This window comes from Bufo bufo, chromosome 7 (assembly GCF_905171765.1).
Source record: "Bufo bufo chromosome 7, aBufBuf1.1, whole genome shotgun sequence".
In the NCBI taxonomy this organism is placed as follows: Eukaryota; Metazoa; Chordata; class Amphibia; order Anura; family Bufonidae; genus Bufo; species Bufo bufo.
The window spans coordinates 175,816,212-175,836,812 of record NC_053395.1 but is presented as its reverse complement, the minus strand read 5'-3'; the positions used below and the strand labels follow the sequence as shown (position 1 = coordinate 175,836,812).

The 20,601-nt window shown below is 41.5% G+C and overlaps 1 protein-coding gene across 2 annotated transcripts in view; it reads left to right on the top strand.

Moving 5' to 3' along the window:
- Window positions 1-20,601, top strand: part of ITGA4 (integrin subunit alpha 4) — a 177,367-nt gene that overhangs the window by 152,273 nt on the left and 4,493 nt on the right. For both annotated transcript variants that reach the window (XM_040439486.1, XM_040439485.1), the window contains exons 18-26: window positions 6,233-6,383; window positions 7,913-8,011; window positions 11,488-11,564; window positions 11,906-11,995; window positions 14,571-14,658; window positions 14,767-14,874; window positions 18,133-18,252; window positions 19,348-19,467; window positions 19,982-20,077. In XM_040439486.1, the coding sequence (XP_040295420.1) occupies window positions 6,233-6,383; window positions 7,913-8,011; window positions 11,488-11,564; window positions 11,906-11,995; window positions 14,571-14,658; window positions 14,767-14,874; window positions 18,133-18,252; window positions 19,348-19,467; window positions 19,982-20,077 (949 nt within the window). The remainder of the gene's footprint in view (window positions 1-6,232; window positions 6,384-7,912; window positions 8,012-11,487; window positions 11,565-11,905; window positions 11,996-14,570; window positions 14,659-14,766; window positions 14,875-18,132; window positions 18,253-19,347; window positions 19,468-19,981; window positions 20,078-20,601) is intronic.

Below are 20,601 nucleotides of genomic sequence, written 5' to 3'. Positions count from 1 at the left end.
CATCTTCGCCCTGGGCACCAAATGGCCTTGTCCCAGCCCTGCCTGTACCTCACATGGATCCAGAGTTGGATCCCCATTATTTGCTTTAATTGCTCTCCTAGATTTATTTCAAGCTGGCAGTTCAGGGGATGTGTCCTTTTTCAAGGGGCATGCCCTTTCTGCTCTAGCTAGTGGCAGTTGAAGGATGGAACTGAGCCTGTGTGTCCACCTTACTGAGAAAAAAGTGCTGTGTCCTTTTTGCTGCAGCAGGTGGCACTATATAGATAGATTTTATTGAATATGCTTAATCCTGGACAGATCCTGGCACTGGTTTGAAAAATGTAGAATATTGGGACAAGCCCTTTAATATTTATGCTGAGCAAAAATATAAATACAACACTTTCGGTTTTGCTCCCATTTTGCATGAGCTGAACTCAAAGATCTGAAACATTTCTACATACACAAAAGACCCATTACTCTCAAATATTGTTCACAAATCTGTCTAAATCTGTGTTAGTGAGCACTTCTCCTTTGCCGAGATAATCCATCCCACCTCACAGGTGTGGCATATCAAGGTGCTGATTAGACAGCATGAATATTGCACAGGTGTGCCTTAGACTGCCCACAATAAAAGACCACTCTGAAAAGTGCACAGTTTTTCCTTACTGGGAGGGGGGGTCAGAAAACCAGTCAGTATCTGGTGTGGCCGCCATTTGCCTCACGCAGTGTAACACATCTCCGTCGCATAGAGTTGATCAGGTTGTTGATTGTGGCCTGTGGAATGTTGGTCCACTCCTCTTCAATAGCTGAACGAAGTTGCAGAATATTGGCAGGAACAGGAACACGCTGTCGTATACGCTGATCAGGGCATCCCAAACATGCTCAATGGGTGACATGTCCATTGAGTATGCTGGCCATGCAAGAACTGGGATGTTTTCAGCTTCCAGGAATTGTGTACAGATCCTTGCAATAAGGGGCCGTGCATTATCATGCTGCAACATGAGGCGATGGTCGTGGATGAATGGCACAACAATGGGCCTCAGGATCTCGTCACAGTCTCTCTGTGCATTCAAAATGCCATCAATAAAATGCATCTGTGTTCATTGTCCATAACATACGCCTGCCCATACCATAACCCCACCGCCACCATGGGCCACTCGATCCATAACGTTGACGTCGGCAAACCGCTCACCCACACAACGCCACACACGCTGTCTGCCATCTGCCCTGAACAGTGAAAACCGGGACTCATCCATGAACAGAACGCCTCTCCAACGTGCCAGACGCTATCGAATGTGAGCATTTGCCCACTCAAGTCGGTTACGACGACGAACTGCAGTCAGGTCCAGACCCCAATGAGGACGACGAGCATAAAGATGAGCTTCCCTGAGACGGTTTCTGACAGTTTGTGCATAAATTATTTAGTTATGCAAACCGATTGTGGCTGGTCTCAGATGATCATGGAGCTGAACATGCTGGATGTGGAGGTCCTGGGCTGGTGTGGTTACACGTGGCCTGTTTGATGTACTGCCAAATTCTCAGAAACGCCTTTGGAGATGGCTTATGGTAGAGAAATTAACATTTATTGCACGAGCAACAGCTCTGGTAGACATTCCTGCATTCAGCATGCCAATCGCATGATCCCTCAAACGTTGCGACATCTGTGGCATTGTGCTGTGTGATCAAACTGCACATTTCAGAGTGGCCTTTTATTGTGGGCAGTCTAAGGCACACCTGTGCTATATTCATGCGGTCTAATCAGCACCTTGATATGCCACACCTGTGAGGTGGGATGGATTTTCTCGGCAAAGGAGAAGTGCTCACTAACACAGATTTAGACAGATTTGTGAACAATATTTGAGAGTAATGGGTCTTTTGTGTATGTAGAAAATGTTTCAGATCTTTGAGTTCAGCTCATGCAAAATGGGAGCAAAACCGAAAGTTTTGCGTTTATATTTTTGCTCAGTGTATTTATCTATCTTTCTATCTACTGTAATACTAGATCACTCAGCTATATATTCCGTATATATAGATATAAACATATTTAACATTAAATGTATTCAAAAGTTCAAAGAAATCTAACTTTAAAGAAATATGTTCCTGTAAGTAAATCTACCCCACTCATTTGAAAGGTTATTTTTCACATTCTCAGCTACAATGCTTTAATGCAATAACTATATATAAATAAGCACCAGGACTAAAAGGAAAATGAAATTTAATTGCTACAGTGCTAGCAATATGTTTCTCTCTAATTTGCTGTTGTCTTGGAACCTGGCTGTTTATGCAGTGCTTTCACCTTCTGTTGCTTATGCCGGTGCCAGCTTCTCTCCCTAAGGTGTACAATGAGTAATGTTTTGGTTCCGTGCCAGATCATTCTATAAATGTCATTTTTATTTGCATGATTTTTTTTTTTCTGATTTTTTTCCCACTGTATTAAAATGAATTAAATACATCTGTATTTCACTTTCATCCAAAACCTGCTGTTTTTTTAATTCACTTTCACAAAAGATTTAAAGGGACACTTCAATCAGATATGGGGATTTAAATAAACTCAATATTCATAAAAAACATTTATTGTTAACATTTTTGGCTGTTTTTCTTTTTCATTTTCTTCAGTATTATACCATTGAAACTTAAATGCTAAATATTGTCCTTCTGTAGTAGTCAGCACAGAGAGATAAAACTCCTATATAGACAGATAATCCATTGTCGGTTTACTGCTGCTGTGAGGGGACGATGATATCTGCTAGTATTACAGTAAATGTTATACAGTTCTAAATTAAGACAGCTTCCTTGTTGTCTTACATTTAGACCTTTTTCTACGCCTAAAACAGGCGTAGAAAATGGTGAATGAGACGGGCCTGCCAGCCCTTCCCCGCCCACAATTGTAAACCTGGTGTGAGTGTAGTTATATTTCAGTATGGTAAATGACCCCCGTATTGCCTGGCCTATCCTCAGCTTCGATAGATAGAATAGTAAAAGGCAGGCAGCACTCTCAAATAGAAAAATCTAAAGTGTTCATTCACCCATGCTGGAAGCATAAAATATACATTAAAGTGCTTACATAGTGCCAAAAATTACATACATAGATGTGATTATAAATTGTGATTGCCATACATGAAAAAAAATACATAGTGCCATAATTCATAAAATAATTAATCAGCAATCATTGGAATAATAAATATCAACTGTGTGCTATATATTTGCATAGTAAGTATCCTTAGACAGCAAGGAGGGAGTAGACTCACCACAGGTACAACAACCACCAGAAGAACGCGCCATGTGCGTATTTTAGAAAGGAACACTGCGCATGTCGATTGCCACATAGAGGAAGCGGAGGCAGCGGAGATGCAAACCGATGCGCACTCAGCGGCGAGATCACCCCACGTCTATAGCATGTGAGGGCAAGGGGAAACAAGAAGCTACATAGGCGATCCAAGCCTATTGTGTGTTTGATCGCCATCTTGTTTATGAGAACTATGGGTAAAAACACTAGCATCCATAATAAAGCTAACATAAGACCCATCATGACCGTTTTTATCGATGGGATACAGGGATCTCCTGTTATGTTATGAATATGAAGATCAAAGAATATGCGCACTATAGAGGTACCCATAAGTGAATGGATTCCATTTGAGTGTGCACTAAAAAAAAACAACAATAAGATATGTGACAATTACACTGCGTGCAGAATTATTAGGCAAATGAGTATTTTGACCACATCATCCTCTTTATGCATGTTGTCTTACTCCAAGCTGTATAGGCTCGAAAGCCTACTACCAATTAAGCATATTAGGTGATGTGCATCTCTGTAATGAGAAGGGGTGTGGTCTAATGACATCAACACCCTATATTAGGTGTGCATAATTATTAGGCAACTTCCTTTCCTTTGGCAAAATGGGTCAAAAGAAGGACTTGACAGGCTCAGAAAAGTCAAAAATAGTGAGATATCTTGCAGAGGGATGCAGCACTTTTAAAAGTGCAAAGCTTCTGAAGCGTGATCATCGAACAATCAAGCGTTTCATTCAAAATAGTCAACAGGGTCGCAAGAAGCGTGTGGAAAAACCAGGGCGCAAAATAACTGCCCATGAACTGAGAAAAGTCAAGCGTGCAGCTGCCAAGATGCCACTTGCCACCAGTTTGGCCATATTTCAGAGCTGCAACATTACTGGAGTGCCCAAAAGCACAAGGTGTGCAATACTCAGAGACATGGCCAAGGTAAGAAAGGCTGAAAGACGACCACCACTGAACAAGACACACAAGCTGAAACGTCAAAACTGGGCCAAGAAATATCTCAAGACTGATTTTTCTAAGGTTTTATGGACTGATGAAATGAGAGTGAGTCTTGATGGGCCAGATGGATGGGCCCGTGGCTGGATTGGTAAAGGGCAGAGAGCTCCAGTCCGACTCAGACGCCAGCAAGGTGGAGGTGGAGTACTGGTTTGGGCTGGTATCATCAAAGATGAGCTTGTGGGGCCTTTTCGGGTTGAGGATGGAGTCAAGCTCAACTCCCAGTCCTACTGCCAGTTTCTGGAAGACACCTTCTTCAAGCAGTGGTACAGGAAGAAGTCTGCATCCTTCAAGAAAAACATGATTTTCATGCAGGACAATGCTCCATCACACGCGTCCAAGTACTCCACAGCGTGGCTGGCAAGAAAGGGTATAAAAGAAGAAAATCTAATGACATGGCCTCCTTGTTCACCTGATCTGAACCCCATTGAGAACCTGTGGTCCATCATCAAATGTGAGATTTACAAGGAGGGAAAACAGTACACCTCTCTGAACAGTGTCTGGGAGGCTGTGGTTGCTGCTGCACGCAATGTTGATGATGAACAGATCAAAACACTGACAGAATCCATGGATGGCAGGCTTTTGAGTGTCCTTGCAAAGAAAGGTGGCTATATTGGTCACTGATTTGTTTTTGTTTTGTTTTTGAATGTCAGAAATGTATATTTGTGAATGTTGAGATGTTATATTGGTTTCACTGGTAAAAATAAATAATTGAAATGGGTATATATTTGTTTTTTGTTAAGTTGCCTAATAATTATGCACAGTAATAGTCACCTGCACACACAGATAACCCCCTAAAATAGCTAAAACTAAAAACAAACTAAAAACTACTTCCAAAAATATTCAGCTTTGATATTAATGAGTTTTTTGGGTTCATTGAGAACATGGTTGTTGTTCAATAATAAAATTAATCCTCAAAAATACAACTTGCCTAATAATTCTGCACTCCCTGTATATAATAAAAACTGAAAAAAACTAAAGGAGTGAAAGTAGATTAGAAAATAAGAATGAAATAAATAAACAACTAATCATCAAATAAAAATAAAACGGTAAAGCAAAACTGATTCCCCTTTGGGGATGGATGACAAGGGAAGTTTACAAAAATGGACAACAGTTCCAGACAGTAGATGGCCTTCGTGCGGCCGTCTTCACCACTTGGAGAAATGTTCCCACTCACCTCATGGAAACGCTTGCATCAAGCATGCCGAAACGAATTTTTGAAGTGATAAACAATAACGGCGGAGCTACTCATTACTGAGTTCATGTTTGGAAGTTGGATTTCTGTTTTGGGCGGGTTTCAGTTTATTCATTGTTTTCATTAAATTGAATGCTCAAAAAATGTTTTGTCTCACTCCCATTTCTTCTTGTTGCATGTTGAAGCTCTACTTGGAACCTTGTTAAGATCCAGCCATGCTAAATATGATTTTTTGCCATTTTTCAAGTGGTCTTAAACTTTTGATCAGGACTGTAGATAGATAGATAGATAGATAGATAGATGTAAATTTTATGCTATTCTCTTTATGCTCATCTGAAATCCACAATGTATGAAATCATTTAAATGGCTGAGATCTGACCTTTGCAAATTTGATTATCTCTTTTCTCAGCCATAGACATAATGGGGATCATTTATTATGTGAAACCAAAGGGGGCAGCAACGTGTTTAAAACCTAACTTTTAATGTTATCAATTAAGATCCCCACCACCTTTCCCCTGAGGGACCACCCTCTGTATTTCATTAATGGGTCATTTATTATCCAGAAATACGCCTATATTGCTCAATGAAGATAGTGTTAAATAATTCAGTAAAGCCTTCTTATGCAAGCCAATGTCTTAAATAATTTGGTATACTTATATTACTATGATAGCAAAATTTTTCTCTTGCAGCACCACATTCCTGTAGAATCCTGAATTTTTGGGAAATAAAATAACAGACTTTGCTCACTTGCTTTGTGTTTATTTGCAGATCATCAGATAATAAGACATATGTTGTTGTTGGAGGAACAAAGACTGTAATGATCAATATGTCGCTGTACAATGCTGGGGATGATGCCTATCAGTCCACTCTACACATGAGGCTTCCGAAAGGCATCTTCTTCATCAAAGTTCTAGATCTGGTAATACAACAGTGCTGTTTGATAAAATTTCAGCTGTCATGGTTGAAGCTTGGCCCTGCTTATGTCTTCAATAATAACGTTGCATATTATACTGGATGGAAGACACAAACCCAAATTCCTGTGTACTCCATGGGGTGTTTAAAGAAGTCCATTCACGTTTATTAAGTGGCTGGCAAAGTCTTGTTTGACCAAGAACCATTCCTCCTTACACGTGCATGCTTTGTTCAGCCAAGTGTGTACGTGATCTCAAATAGTAGAGAGGATTAGGCCAGACATCTCTGGCGGTGCTTATCTCCCCTGAGAACAAAAGAATTGGGTATTTAAATAAAAAATGCCCAATCCTTCTTTTCCCCAATAGAATTTGTCAGGGGAGAGTTGAGACATATAAGATAGTTGAGCGGTTTCACCAATAGTCCCAGCCGGTTCAGACTACTTTTCTCCTATGTGTTTGGAGGCCTTAAAGGGGTATTCTTACCTCAGGATATGTCATAAATCTTTTTTTTTTACCCCAGCTGTAAATGCTAATCAATTCCCTAAAGGGGTTTTCAGCAAGTGGCATTTATCATGCAGAGAAAGTTAATATCAGGCACTTACTAATGTATTGTGATTGTCCATATTGCCTCCTTTGCTGGCTGGATTAATTTTTCCATCACATTATACACTGCTCGTTTCCAGGGGTTACGACCACCCTGCAATCCATCAGTGGTGGTCGTGCTTGCACACTATAGGAAAAAGTGCTGCCTTTCTGTTGACTGAGACTGTGGGAGTGTGAATAGGCACGCATGTGCAGGAGCTCCCGTCCCAGCCACCTCGTATGGCCGTACCTCAGTGGTGGTAAAACCTGGAAAGGAGCAATGGAAAAATAACTCAATCCAGGCAATATGGACAATCACAATACATTGGTAAGTGCCTGGTATTAACTTTCTCTACATAATAAATGCCATTAGCTAAATTGAGACAACACATTTAAAGCCTGTCAAAACCTAACCAGATGGTATTCTCCCCCGGTCAGTGCAGCTCTTCAATTATAAGGAGTCCTCATTCATGTTAAGCAGTGAGAAAAACATGATACCAAAATGAAAAAAAAAATTGATAGTCCACTTGAAAAAACTCTGATCACAATTGATAGTAACTTGGAAAATTCAGTAAACTTTCTAACAATATATGAAAACTTCAAGCAGATGTTGGTGTAAGGATAGTGGAGAACTGTATATTTCTGGCTTATAAAATAGAGATTCCCTTTCCAAGCCTAATAAACGTTTTGCCTGAAAAAGTTAAATAAAAAAGTTTCCTGAAAAGGTTAATTTTTATTTAACCAACCCAGCCTCAGATGATATTGTAATGTATAGACAGTCAGACTTATTATATATCACTTGCTCCCTCACTAAGGCTAAAGTTGGACTGGAAGTTGCACCATTATTCTAATCTACACCTTTTTAAGTAGACAAAACACAAGTGTTCTGAGATATTGCCTCAAATTAGATTTTTCTGTATGTTGCATTAATACAATTTTTTCCCTTTACATTCAGCTAGAGAAACAGATAAACTGTGCCGTTAACGATGAGGAAAATCAGTTGACAAGACTGGACTGCAACATAGGTCATCTGTACGTGGACTCTTTTTCAAGAGTAAGTTCCAAATTGGTGACCATGTTTGTTCTACGGGGTTGGAAAGATAAAATAGCTTTGTCTTGATCCATTATTCAATGTAATAAACCTGTCAGATTTTCTAGGCTTATGTGCACAGTTTTATTTTTATGTTCGCAATGCAGGTCTTTCTTCACAATTCTCCACAATCAGCAGCTTTTAGATGAAGAGGTGGCAAATTACTTCTAAAAGGCAATAGAAATACCGTGTGAATTTGCTAATTGGTCACACTTAGCGATGTCACACCCAGTAGTGTCAGAACGGAGGAGTATCCTCACTGGGGAAAACACAGCATGAACCATGATATTTCCGGTGGTATTTAACTAGTAATTACTTTCTAAAAGTCACATAATATTTAGAGATCATGTTGATGATTGGTACGATATAAGCATTTTACCTTCAAGGTTCACCTGTTTATGAATGCTAAATTATACTTGGAAATCATAAGCAACACGTGGCAAATTATGGAAATTAGGCTGGATGTTATACCCAAACCCAGATAGATATTAGAGGAATTCTTAATGGGGCCATGGTCATGAAAAAAATAAGGGGATGTGACCATTCATAACTGGTGACGAGATTTGTTGAAACCACTAGGAAGAGGGGATGTAAATGAGCTCTTAACAAACTCTGCATCTAATGCCACCAGATGTAAGGCAGCTACTGTAACCTATAAGTCAATGTTCAACCTTTTAACACAGGCCTTGATACATGACTTGGATAATAATTAAGCCAGCATCTCATCTGCAGACAGCTGTTTTTGGGGTGATTGCCCTTTATCAGTGCAGAGCAGAGAGTACCGGCATAACAGGTTGAGAGGCCTAAGTCAAGATTTGGGGAATACGATATTTACTTATGTAGAGCAACTCAACGGCATGATAGCTACCTTACATCTGGTGGCTTTTAGAGGCAGAGCTTGCTAAGAGCTCATTTGAACTTTTTCTTCCCAGAATTCCAAGGGAGAGTTACCTGGCCGATAAAACTTCTGATGCCATTGAGGCACTCTCCATAAGGAGATATTGTAGTCCCCAAATCGAAACCACTAGATTAGAAGATTGAGGGGTGTTTACAAAAGCAGAGGTCCATGTAGCTCCTATGGTCTTCTTGGGAGTGGAGGCACCACCCTGGTTGTTGCCATTCTCCTCACTATTGGATATTGAGTACCTGTGCAGGGCTCCCCTCTAAAGATGAACCGCATTGATAGTGAACAAAAGGAATAGGGAAGTAGCCCAAGAGTTATGGAGAGGGAGATAAATTCCAAGTCCTTCTAATCTTGGTAGCAAAATATGGCATTTTAAGAGGGTGGGTGGGGCCCACCTCCCCTGGTTCCCATACTTTAATGGGAACCTGTCACCATGAAAATGTATTGCAATCTGAAGGCAGCAGGAGTTCCTACATACAGTTTCACAGTTATCTGCGTATGCTAAGTCATGCTGAGCTAGCTGTCAATCACTGACTAGGACCGCCCACATGACTCTTAAGCATGAAAAGAGAAGACGTTCAAATGAATAAATTACAAGTTTTACTGAATCTTTTCCCATAAAACTATATATCAATCTGCTCAGCATCTCCTGCTCTATAACATTCTCCCTGCAGATTGCATTGCATTTTCATGGTGACAGGTTCACTTTAAGGGCTCATGCACACATCCAGTGGCTGTTTTGCATTCCACAAATTGTGTATTCACAATACACGGACACCGGCTGTGTGTGTTCTGCATTTTGCGGAACGGAACGTCCTGCCATCTATAGAACTGTCCTATCCTTGTCCATAAAATGGGCAAGAATAGGAAATGTTCTATTTTTTTGCGAGGCCGCGGAACGGTCATACGGCCCCTTTCAAGTGAATGGGTCTGCATCAGACCTGAAAAAATGTGGACTGGATGAGGACCAAAAATACATTCTTGAGCCCTAAGTTTAGTAGTAAAGAGAAATGAATCAATCTACCCAATTAGTGGGGTAGATCCATTTCCTTATTTTTGGTTGCTAGTTGCCTTCATACCTGTTTACACTTCTCTTTTTTTTTGGGGGTCGCTATCCTAGTTTGGGTATTAAAAACATGGATGAAATGAAATATGAATTTATGAAATGAATGTATTCAAGGCTGCACCTTTGATGGTGCACACACATTTCCATCTGTTTTTTTTTGTGTTTCTGAACCAAAACTGCATATGTTACCTGTGCTTTTTGGTGTGGATTTTATGTGGTTTTGCCGCAGACCTCGCCTTTCAATGAAAAGAGTGAAATCCGCTACAAAAATCGCAAACATAATTAACATGCTGTGGATTTCTAAGTCAACACGGCGGATCAATTACTGCACAGAGTGGGAAAGCAAAGTGTACATGAGATTTGTCTAGTCTGGAACTGTATTGTGATGCGGTTTTTCTGCACGAGAATCGGCACTGAAAGACTGAGCATAATCCGCAACCTAGGCAGGTATTTTAAGTTCGCCATGTAATTGGTCAGGAGTCCTTCTCCTTTCTGAGCTGCTGCTTCTCTTTTAATCAATAGGATCTTTGAGGCAGAGACGTTCTGCTGGCTGTGGATGCCTAAAACAGAGCACAGGCCTCTGCTGCTGGAGCTCAGAAAGGAGAAGACTTTTGCTAAGCAACTACATGGCTTAACGCTTAAGTTCAGCAACATGGAGGTACACGTTAAATAAAAATGGGGGGAAAAAAAACACCTGGGAAAGGCCACTTTCACACAGTCCGTATTTGGCCAGTATTTTTCATCAGTATTTCCAAGCCGAAACCAAGAGTGAGTCCAAAGTACAGAAGAAGCACAGACATTTCCACTATATTTTTTCTCTGAAGTCTCTACTCTTGGTTTTGCAAACACTGATGCAAAATACTGACCATGTGAAAGTGGTCATATATGATCACAAATATAGGTTACTATCTCTTGCTAGGAAATTCAAAGTTGTAGGGCTAGCTCAGGTGAATGTTATGATATCTTTTATTTAGCTGTTTCATTATGGAGAAAAAATGTACTTTTTATTCCATATGTAAATGAGCAGTTAAGTGCACCGAGGGCAGGCTCAAGCCACTCTGTGCACCCTTGTGTCTCCCTCTTCCTCTGCTAGCCCCTCCCTTTCCTTCTGATGGACAGGGCCAGATGAGATCTATGCGGGAACCTGGCCCTGTCAGTGAAGGAGGGGAGGAGGCTGACAGAGGAAGCAGGATGAGCAAGGGTGCACAGAGTGGCTTGAGCCATCCCCCTGTGCACTTTACGGCTCATTTGCATATGGATTAAAACCTCTTTAACTCCAGAATGAAGCAACGGATGCATTTAGAGAAAGGTATCATTAAATTCAGCTAAACTAGCCCTACAAGGCACTATGCCTGGTTTATCAGTGAATTTCATGGTCACAGGTTCCCTTTGAATGTTTGATTCATAATATATGTAACATTTTTAATACCTTGGATTGATTTCAATGCTTTTTTACTCTTATTCCCTCAGCAAGAGTTTTCCTTCTTGCTGGATACAAGCTCCCTTACCACCGCAGAAGATCTTGAAATCAATGTGACAGTGAGTTGGTAAGTAGTATCATATATTGAAAAGACGTAATACTAATGGAGTCTATTAACCAATATCTATAGCTTATGATTTGCAATATGCATGCCATTGTTACCACCTCAGTCGCATTGTACAGTATTTTAATAATGAGGCCCATAATGCCGGAGTAAAGCCGCCTGCATTGTTATTCAGGAAGCGCACACACACGGTGACACTAATGCATTGCTATTTATCTCCTGATTGCTAACACATATCACATTAATGAGAAGTAAAATCTTGCACATTGTCTAGATGGGGCTCATTATTTTTAAAAAGCAGTTCATTTAACCAGTATAATGCTTGTTTATTTTATTGAACCCAGTCAGAATGAAGTGGATGAAAGCTCTCTATGGAACAATGAGGTCATTTTCACCATACCCACAAGATACGAAGTCAATGTCAACGTCATTGGGTGAGTTACAAGTACCTTGTCCTTGCGCAGTACCACACTCTATTGCAGTGGATATGGTTTTATCCACAACAGCCTTTGCTGTATTAAAGAGGTTATCCCATGACTAATGAAAAAATTAAAATCAGACATCATATAGTACATGACAATCTCTTACTAACAAAGCTAGAACCAGCCCCGTACCTCACATGGATCCAGAGATCTCCCCATTCATTGCTCTGCTAGATTTATATCAAGCTGACAGCTCAGGGGGAGTGTCTTTTCTGCTGCAGCTCAGGGGGCGTGTCTCAGCTCTCCCTATCACAGCTCAGGGGGAGTGTCTTTGCTGCTGCAGCTCAGGGGGCGTGTCTCAGCTCTCCCTATCACAGCTCAGGGGGAGTGTCTTTTCTTCTGCAGCTCAGGGGGCGTGTCTCAGCTCTCCCTATCACAGCTCAGGGGGAGTGTCTTTTCTGCTGCAGCTCAGGGGGCGTGTTTCAGCTCTCCCTATCACAGCTCAGGAGGCAGTTGAAGGAGGAAACGGAGCATGTGCGGCCATCGCAGTGAGCAGGACACAGAAATAGGAAAAAAAACTAACAGCAGGTGGCGCTATACAGATAGATTTTATTGAATAACTCAGTGGCTATGCAAAAATTTTAATAACATACAATTACAAAAGTATTCATATCCGGGTGCTGGTTTGAAAACTGTAGTATATTTTTCATGGGAAAACCCCTTTAACAATCAGTTGGAAATGGCTGAGGAGTAAGGCTTCATGCACACAGCTGTGTCTATATTTCAGCCCGCAAACAACAGATCTGCAGAACACGGATACCTTCCGTGTGCGCGTTTCGCACATTTCTCACTCCCATCAATAGATATGACTATTCTCATCAGCAATATGGACTAGAATAGGACATGTTTTATAATTTGTGGAACGGCCACTCGGATCCACCAAAAATACGACTGTGTGCATGGCCCTGTAAAAATGAATGGTTCAGTGTGCTAGCTGCAAAAAAGTCAATCGTGTGCATGAGGCCTAAGACTTAAGTACTGCAGCCTTTGCTTCAGTTGTATTCCATGGTAAGTCAATGTTAGACCCAATGGACATGGCCATAATACAGCTCTGTACAAGCTCCTAGAGAATTAATTGGACCCTGATGTACATGCATGCCTAATACACAGGCACATAGAACCAGACAGAGTACATACTTGTGGTATATTTCTTTAGATGCCATATTACAGAGCTATTCTCCTCTAGAAGGCCCTTTTCATCCGAGTTCTGAAAAACTGAAAAATTTCTATCCATAGAATCTTTTTTTTCTGTCTGTACCAGTGACAAAAAAAACTGAAGCTGAAGCATATCAGAGCAACCATTAAAGGTTGTCACCCCAATTTTGGACCATTATCTACAGTAATACATGAGTAGTCCTGCAGATATGGAGTCCTGATCACTATTTTCCTCCTGCCCCCTGTTCTCCTGCTGTCAGCGCTCAGAGCTGCATTGAAATACATTGCAAGGACTGTCACGCACGCACATGAGTCCTATACATTATGTTAGAACAACATGACAGTCCGGACTGTGTATTCCAGTGCTGACAGCGGATTGACTAGGGGCCGTAGGAAAATAAGAAAATAGTGATCTGGACTCCACATCTGCAGAACTACTCATGTATTACTGTAGATGATAGTCACAAATCGAGATGGCAGATTACCTTTACTGAAAAATGGACTTCTCACAGGTGGCATCTGTGTGCGGACAAAAGCACAAAATAGAAAATACGGCAAATTTTTCTGAAGGGACAGTCAGTGGCAAAAACGGACATGTGAATATACCCATTGACTAATGTCTTAATGCTGGAAACTCAGACGGCACCCAGACAGAAATATCATGTGAAGGCAGTCTAACAGGCTCAGTGCATTTGGTACCAGTATGTGAGTGAGCCCTAAATGTGTTGCTGTTTTTGTAACTGCCGTGGTGTGGGGCTCCACCATTTCTGGGACCACACAGTCTTTATTGTATCACACGCAGTACAGATGGAAGATTGCATCATTCTGACTGCATTAAAACACTGTTGCACTGGCACTGTGGAAGAGCAAATTCATCGAAGGAATTTATAGATTTCTGCGTGACACTGCCCTTAACATTTACACTTTGAAGCAAAGAAATGCTAAGGAGCAGACACAGACCAGTCACTCTCCCAAGTCAATAAATCTCCTCCTGATATTCCCATGCTGTCAGATACGACCTCTGTAGGGGGTATCCCACTAAGATCTCCCTCGAAGGGTACGGCCACAAGGTCAGGTTTCCTGATGCAGTTTAGGAAGCCCATACCGGGAGTGAATAAAAAAAAAAAGAGGAGAAGTTGTATCTCTCCTTTATACATGCTATCCTTTTATGATCCACTTCTGATTTTGGCTTCCACAACTGCATCAGGAAACCTGACCATGTGGCCGTACCCAAAATGAATGTAGTCGTTAGGATGTACAAATGAATCTTACTTTATATTTTCATGGATATTTTGGATTTCTTCTTCAGTCTAGAGTGTTGATTTGGTCAGAAATGTGGATATAAGCAGTTCTCTTGTTTTCTTCTTGTTAGTTATGTATCTCCGATATCATTTGTCTTCGGACCTCCTGAAGATGAGAACAAGCTGTGTGTCAAAGAGACCATCGAATATACATTCAATGTAAGGATATGTCAGAGATAGGAAGGACGCAGTATTTACCATACTGTTATGTTTGCGGTGGACTGAGTGTAACGCTATCCACATATTCTATATTCTGTTTCAAATAAGGTGATCAACGCTGGGCCAAGTCTTGTTTCCAACACTACGTTTCAGATTATGATACCCAACAGATTTGCTCCAAGGGACTTCAAACTGTTTCATATATTGAATGTCAAGGTGGGCACTTTGGTCTTATATTGTTCTACTGACCCGGTATCTCTAGATTAAATGAAACACTAATTTTGCATCTCCTACATGTTGAAATTACAGTGGTCTTGTGCAACGTTATGTGCAAACATAATTTGAGCTAACATTTTGCAACTTTTTGAGCTTTTATGCTGCTCACACCACTTTTATTTTTTAAGAGGGGAGAGCTTTGCAGTAGAGAACGTGGCTCCCCATAGCCAAACAGATTTCCTATGATTTACAAAAAACACTTACGTAGATTTGCCAGACATGACATGAACTGCCAAATGTGGCAAGTTTATTAAAGGGGCTGTGCCACTAATATAAATGTATCCTGCCCAACAGGTATCGCTGTTATATAATTTTACCCAAATACCACCATTTATCAAAATTGCCTTAGTCTAAAGTTATTAGCCCACCATTGCGCCCAGTGACACATCTATTTTGATAGTCAGTTGCTGTAGGTTACGTCCAGTAGAGAAGACTTGTAATGTAGAATGGACAAGCCTCATTAGTAAGAACAAGGGGTGTGGTTCGTGTCACATGATCTCATAGGCGTGCGCAGCCTATTGCATTAGGGTGTGTACCCTAAAGCACAAACACACGCCGCGGGCGTGTGTATTTATGTATGTGTATATATATATATAACATATATACATATACACACACACACATATATATATATATATTATATATATACACACACAAATACACTAAGGGGTATCAGGATACATTATTATACAGGGGTAATATAACTAAGGGGTATCAAGGTAAATTATACAGGAGTAATATAACTGAGGAGGGCTATCCGGGACATTATACAGGGGTAATATAACTTATATTATATAAGCTATATTACCCCTTCATCATGTCGCCTGAGATAGCCCTCCTCAGTTATATTACCCCCTGTATAATAATGTAGCGATACCCCTTAGTTTTACCCCCTGCATAATTTACCCTGATCCCTCAGTTATATTACCCCCTGTATAATGTCCCCGACAGCCCTCCTCAGTTATATTACCCTCTGTAATTTACCCTGATACCCCTCAGTTATACGGTATCATATAACTGAGGGGCATCAGGGTACATTAAACAGGGGTGTAAATGAGGAGGGGTAGCAAGCAGCAGGGAACATACAGGGCAGAGTTCCAGTGGCATAGCGTGGGTTGTCAGCACCCGGGGCAAGCCAAGTATTGCCCCCCCCCCCAACCTGTGGACACGCCCCTTTTTACAAATAATGCAGTACATGTCACCTACAGTCCTATGTAACACCACAGATAGCACAGTGATAACCCTCTGAGTGCAGATAATGTAGGATATATTACCTGCAGTCCTATGTAACACCACAGATAACAGTGATAACTGAGTACAGATAATGTAGCAGATGTCACCTGCAGTCCTATGTAACACCACAGATGACACAGTGGTAACTCTGAGTACATATAATGTAGTAGATGGGTGTGAGGTCCCAGAATTCAGAACACGTACAGTGTGACCTGAAGTCTGGGGCCAGGCTTCGGCAGGGTGGGTCAAATCCTATAGCCACCCTTCCCCCCCCCCCAAACAGATATGTGGATGGACATTACTGTATAGTGTGTACCATTATATATAGAGTACAGCAGCTCATACCTGTTACATCCAGTGTATGTATTAGGCTCCATTCACACGTCCGCAGAATGTGTCCGCATCCATTCCGCAATTGTGCGGAACGGGTGCGGACCCATGCATTCTCTAAGGGGACGAAATGGATGTGGAAAGCACACAGTGTGCTCTTTGCATCCGCATTTCCGGAGCGGCCTGCCGAACTTCCGGTCCGCGGCTCTGGAAAAAAATAGAACATGTCCTATTCTTGTCCGCAGCTGCGGACAAGAATAGGCTGTTCTATGGCGGTGCCAGCCGGGTGTATTGCGGATCCGCAAAACACTACAGACGTGTGAATGGACCCTAATGGTAATAATTATGGCGCTCTTCAGCCCCTCCAGCATACAGTCCCATGTAAAATACATCACTCCTTGCCTTCAGCCCCTCTAACATACAGTCCCATGTAAAATACAAAACTCCCCCTGCCTTCAGCCCCTCCAGCATACAGTCCCATGTAAATAATATCACCCTTCCTCTCTTCGCCGCCTGCCTTCAACATACAGTCCCATGTAAAATACATCACTCCCCGCCTTCAGCCCCTCCAACATACAGTCCCATGTAAAATACAAAACTCCCCCTGCCTTCAGCCCTTCCAGCATACAGTCCTCATGTAAAATAATATCACCCCTCCAGCATACAGTCTCATGTAAAATACATCACTCTCTCTGCCTTTAGCCCCTCCAGCATACAGTCCCCATGTAAATATCACTTCACCTCCCCTCTCTTCAGACCCCTCTAACATACAGTCTCCAGTACGAGGATTATTCCTCCTCCCTTCAGCCCCTGCAAAAAGCCCCCCAAGTACACATAACAGTCAATCTCCTCCTCCACATACTGACCTGTAGCTTCTGCTCCTCTCTTCAACGTGCGCTGTTGAATCTCCTGCACATCTTGAGGCCCCGCTCCCTGTATGACGAGACTCCACCTCTTCCTCCGATCATCATACCTCCCTGGAGCAAATCCATTCTAGCGCTGTACTGTCTCATAGGCTTCAGACCACTCGCCTGAAGCCTATGTGAAGGATGGGATCTGGAGTTGGCAGGTGGCAGTGCAGCACGGAGGTGATAATTAGGGTGTGCCCAGGCACACCCGGCACACCCCGTGCGCACGCCCTAAGGTATGATTGGACAGCAGTCACATGACAAACCAGGAAGTAGGATTCAAGCATGGGGGATAAGAGAAAACTGCAAATGAAGTAAATTTGAAAAAAAAAAAATCCAAGGAGGAATAGGAGCTAGATGAAATGATAAAAATAAACTTTAGAGTGAAAAGTAGTTTATGGTGCAACCCCTCTAAAAGGCCGGTGTCTCTGGTGTATCTTACTCCAGCGCATTTTCTATTAATTCATTTTTATTGGTAGATGAAACATCAGTCTTAATAAATTCCCCCATGTTTGGTTTTACTATATATGTTAGTGTTATATGTGAATTAAACTAGACTCACTAGAAGAACGTGCATCACACATATGCCTTTTATCTTGGGGTACTGTTCATCTGCAATATTGTGAACTTTCTGTAAAAAGATCTCAGAAGAGCTTCTTCGTTCGCATACCACTGTGTCATGTTTGATGTCCATGTTTTTTTGTAGTAAAATATACTTTTTTTACAGACAAATTTAGGAAAGTGCCGTTACGCTTCAGACACCAATGTTTGTGACTCGTCGTTGAGCAATAGATCGATATTTAGTGATTTAGTGTCCTTCTTCCGAAGATCTGGAGCTAGGAACGCGGTAAGAACTGACATTCGTTATGACCATTGAACATTTACGGCTTTCTCCATCCTCTGCTATGGACCTAATTTTATTTCAAGAAAGGAGCCCCTCCAGTGAATGCAGAGGACTCCATGCATGCACGGCCTCTTATTCCTTCACTGCTATGAAACTTCCGGAAATATTCCCTATTTTTGGAAGTCTTATTGCATAGAATGGAGAAAGCCGTATATGTGTGGCATCCTTCCCATTTAGTGCAAGGCCCAATTTTTCAGATAAGAGTAGATCCTATAGCAGTGAGTGGGTCCCAGAGGTGGGACCTGCACCTATGTGACATTTATGGCATATCCCAGGGATGGCCAACCTGTGGCTCTCCAGCTATTGCAAAACTAAAACTACCAGCATGCCCAGACTGCCTACAGCTATCAGCCTACAGCAGGGCATGGTGGGAGTTGTAGTTTTATAACAGCCAGACAGCCGCAGGTTGGCCATCCGTGGCATATCCTATCAGTATGCCATCAATGCCCAGATAGGAGTACCCCTTTAGGCTAGGGCTACACGGCGACATGTGTCGTGCGACATATTTTGTAACGCTAGTGGTATTGCACTGTGACATGCTGGACTGGATTTTTGTACGACTGTCGTGTCGCAGCGTGTCGCATGACACGTGTTGCAGTGTAGTTGTACCCTATATGTCGCACGATACATGTCCCGTTTAGCCCTTGCCTTAATCATCCATACTAATGCAGCAGCACTGTCGAGAAATTACAGTATAGGGCAGTGGTAGGCAACCTCTGTCACTCCAGCTGTTGTGAAACTACAACTCCCAGCATGCATACTTGCGCTGCTCTCATATTCTGGTATCTGTAGTTTCACAACAGCTGGAGTGCTGAAAGTTGCAGACCCCTGGTATAGGGAATCCACAGCTGGTAACTGGAGATGTCACTGATAAGACATATTACAAAGTTTCTTGTGGGTGTTTGCACTATTGATTTATGCAAAGTTGTGTGAAAAGTTTATTATCAATGATGTGTTGTAGTTTGGGGGAATCTGTAACAACTTTTGCATTTTGTTTTAATCTTTCATCATGTATGTCATTGCATGTTCATTTTCCAGTACTGCTTTGAAGACGATGAAACTTGTCTACGTATTGACTGCACTTTTGGAGACATGGAAAGTGATACTGAGGCAACCGTGGAAGTGACGATTGAAACAAACCATGCGCTTCTAGAGCTTGTAAGGAACTGCACAATATATCTCCACGTATTTAAGAAACTAAGGACTCAAAAGTCTCATGTCTGTAAAGAGATGGAACAAAATTGAACCAATCCATGCAGCTTATTTTTGGTTCTATACATCTATATATTTTCATAAACCTCATCCTTAGGATTATTGATTTGTAATGAAAATGCATATTGTTGAAGGTCTGTCCTTTCTTCCAAAGTGACCACAAATGGGCCCACATTAGCATTCCTTAAACTTGTGTAATGACTGCTATAGCCAAAAGGTGTCATTGCGGTGTATGTCATGGGTCAAGAAGCTTCACTAAACTGACAGCAAGAACAGTGACATCTAAAGGCTGCGTGCGGTACTGCACTTGCAGCTTGGTTTTTGCAATAAAGTACTGTGCTATTAGCCATGACATTTTTGGCATTTGAGTAGTTGGTGTTAGATTTTTATTTAAAATATATAGTTTCATGTTTAATTTTCATTAAAATAATTCATAATCAAATTTTTTTCTTATGTTCAGGAAGATGTTTCATCGCTACAATTTATAACAACGGGAAAAGTGAGATCTGAAGAAAACCCTAAAATAATTTATCTCAACCAGAAACATTATACACATGTAAGAAATATCAATGTTTATATCAGTGGGGGAGCTTTACTGTGCAGAACTGGCTCCAAAAATTGGAGTGTATGGGTGTGCAACAAATAAATCTCATGACAAAAGCCACTGAAACTAATTGAAAAAGTCAGTTAACATTTTCTTGCCATTCTTTAACCATCCAATCCCTATGCCTATCCCCTGAAGCTGCTGTCACAAACTTCTGGCAGACTCTAATCTCCTGGTAAAACAAAAGGTTTGGGCATGATGAATGAAAATAGTGCAGCATACACAATAGATTGGGTCAGATTTTTACGGCATCAATTGGATATAACCAACGTTATGGGCAGCCTTTAGCTGGTTATACACATTAGACTGAGTCAGATAATTTTGGCAGGATTGGCCACGAGGTCCAACTATCTTCATGGGGATCGGACTTTTCCTCGATGGCAGATGTCATTGGAAAAGAGGTGTCTGGAAGAAGCTTGTTTCTAGTCATTGACATCAATGTGCACACTTGACTAATGAGAACCAGAAGAGGGGTC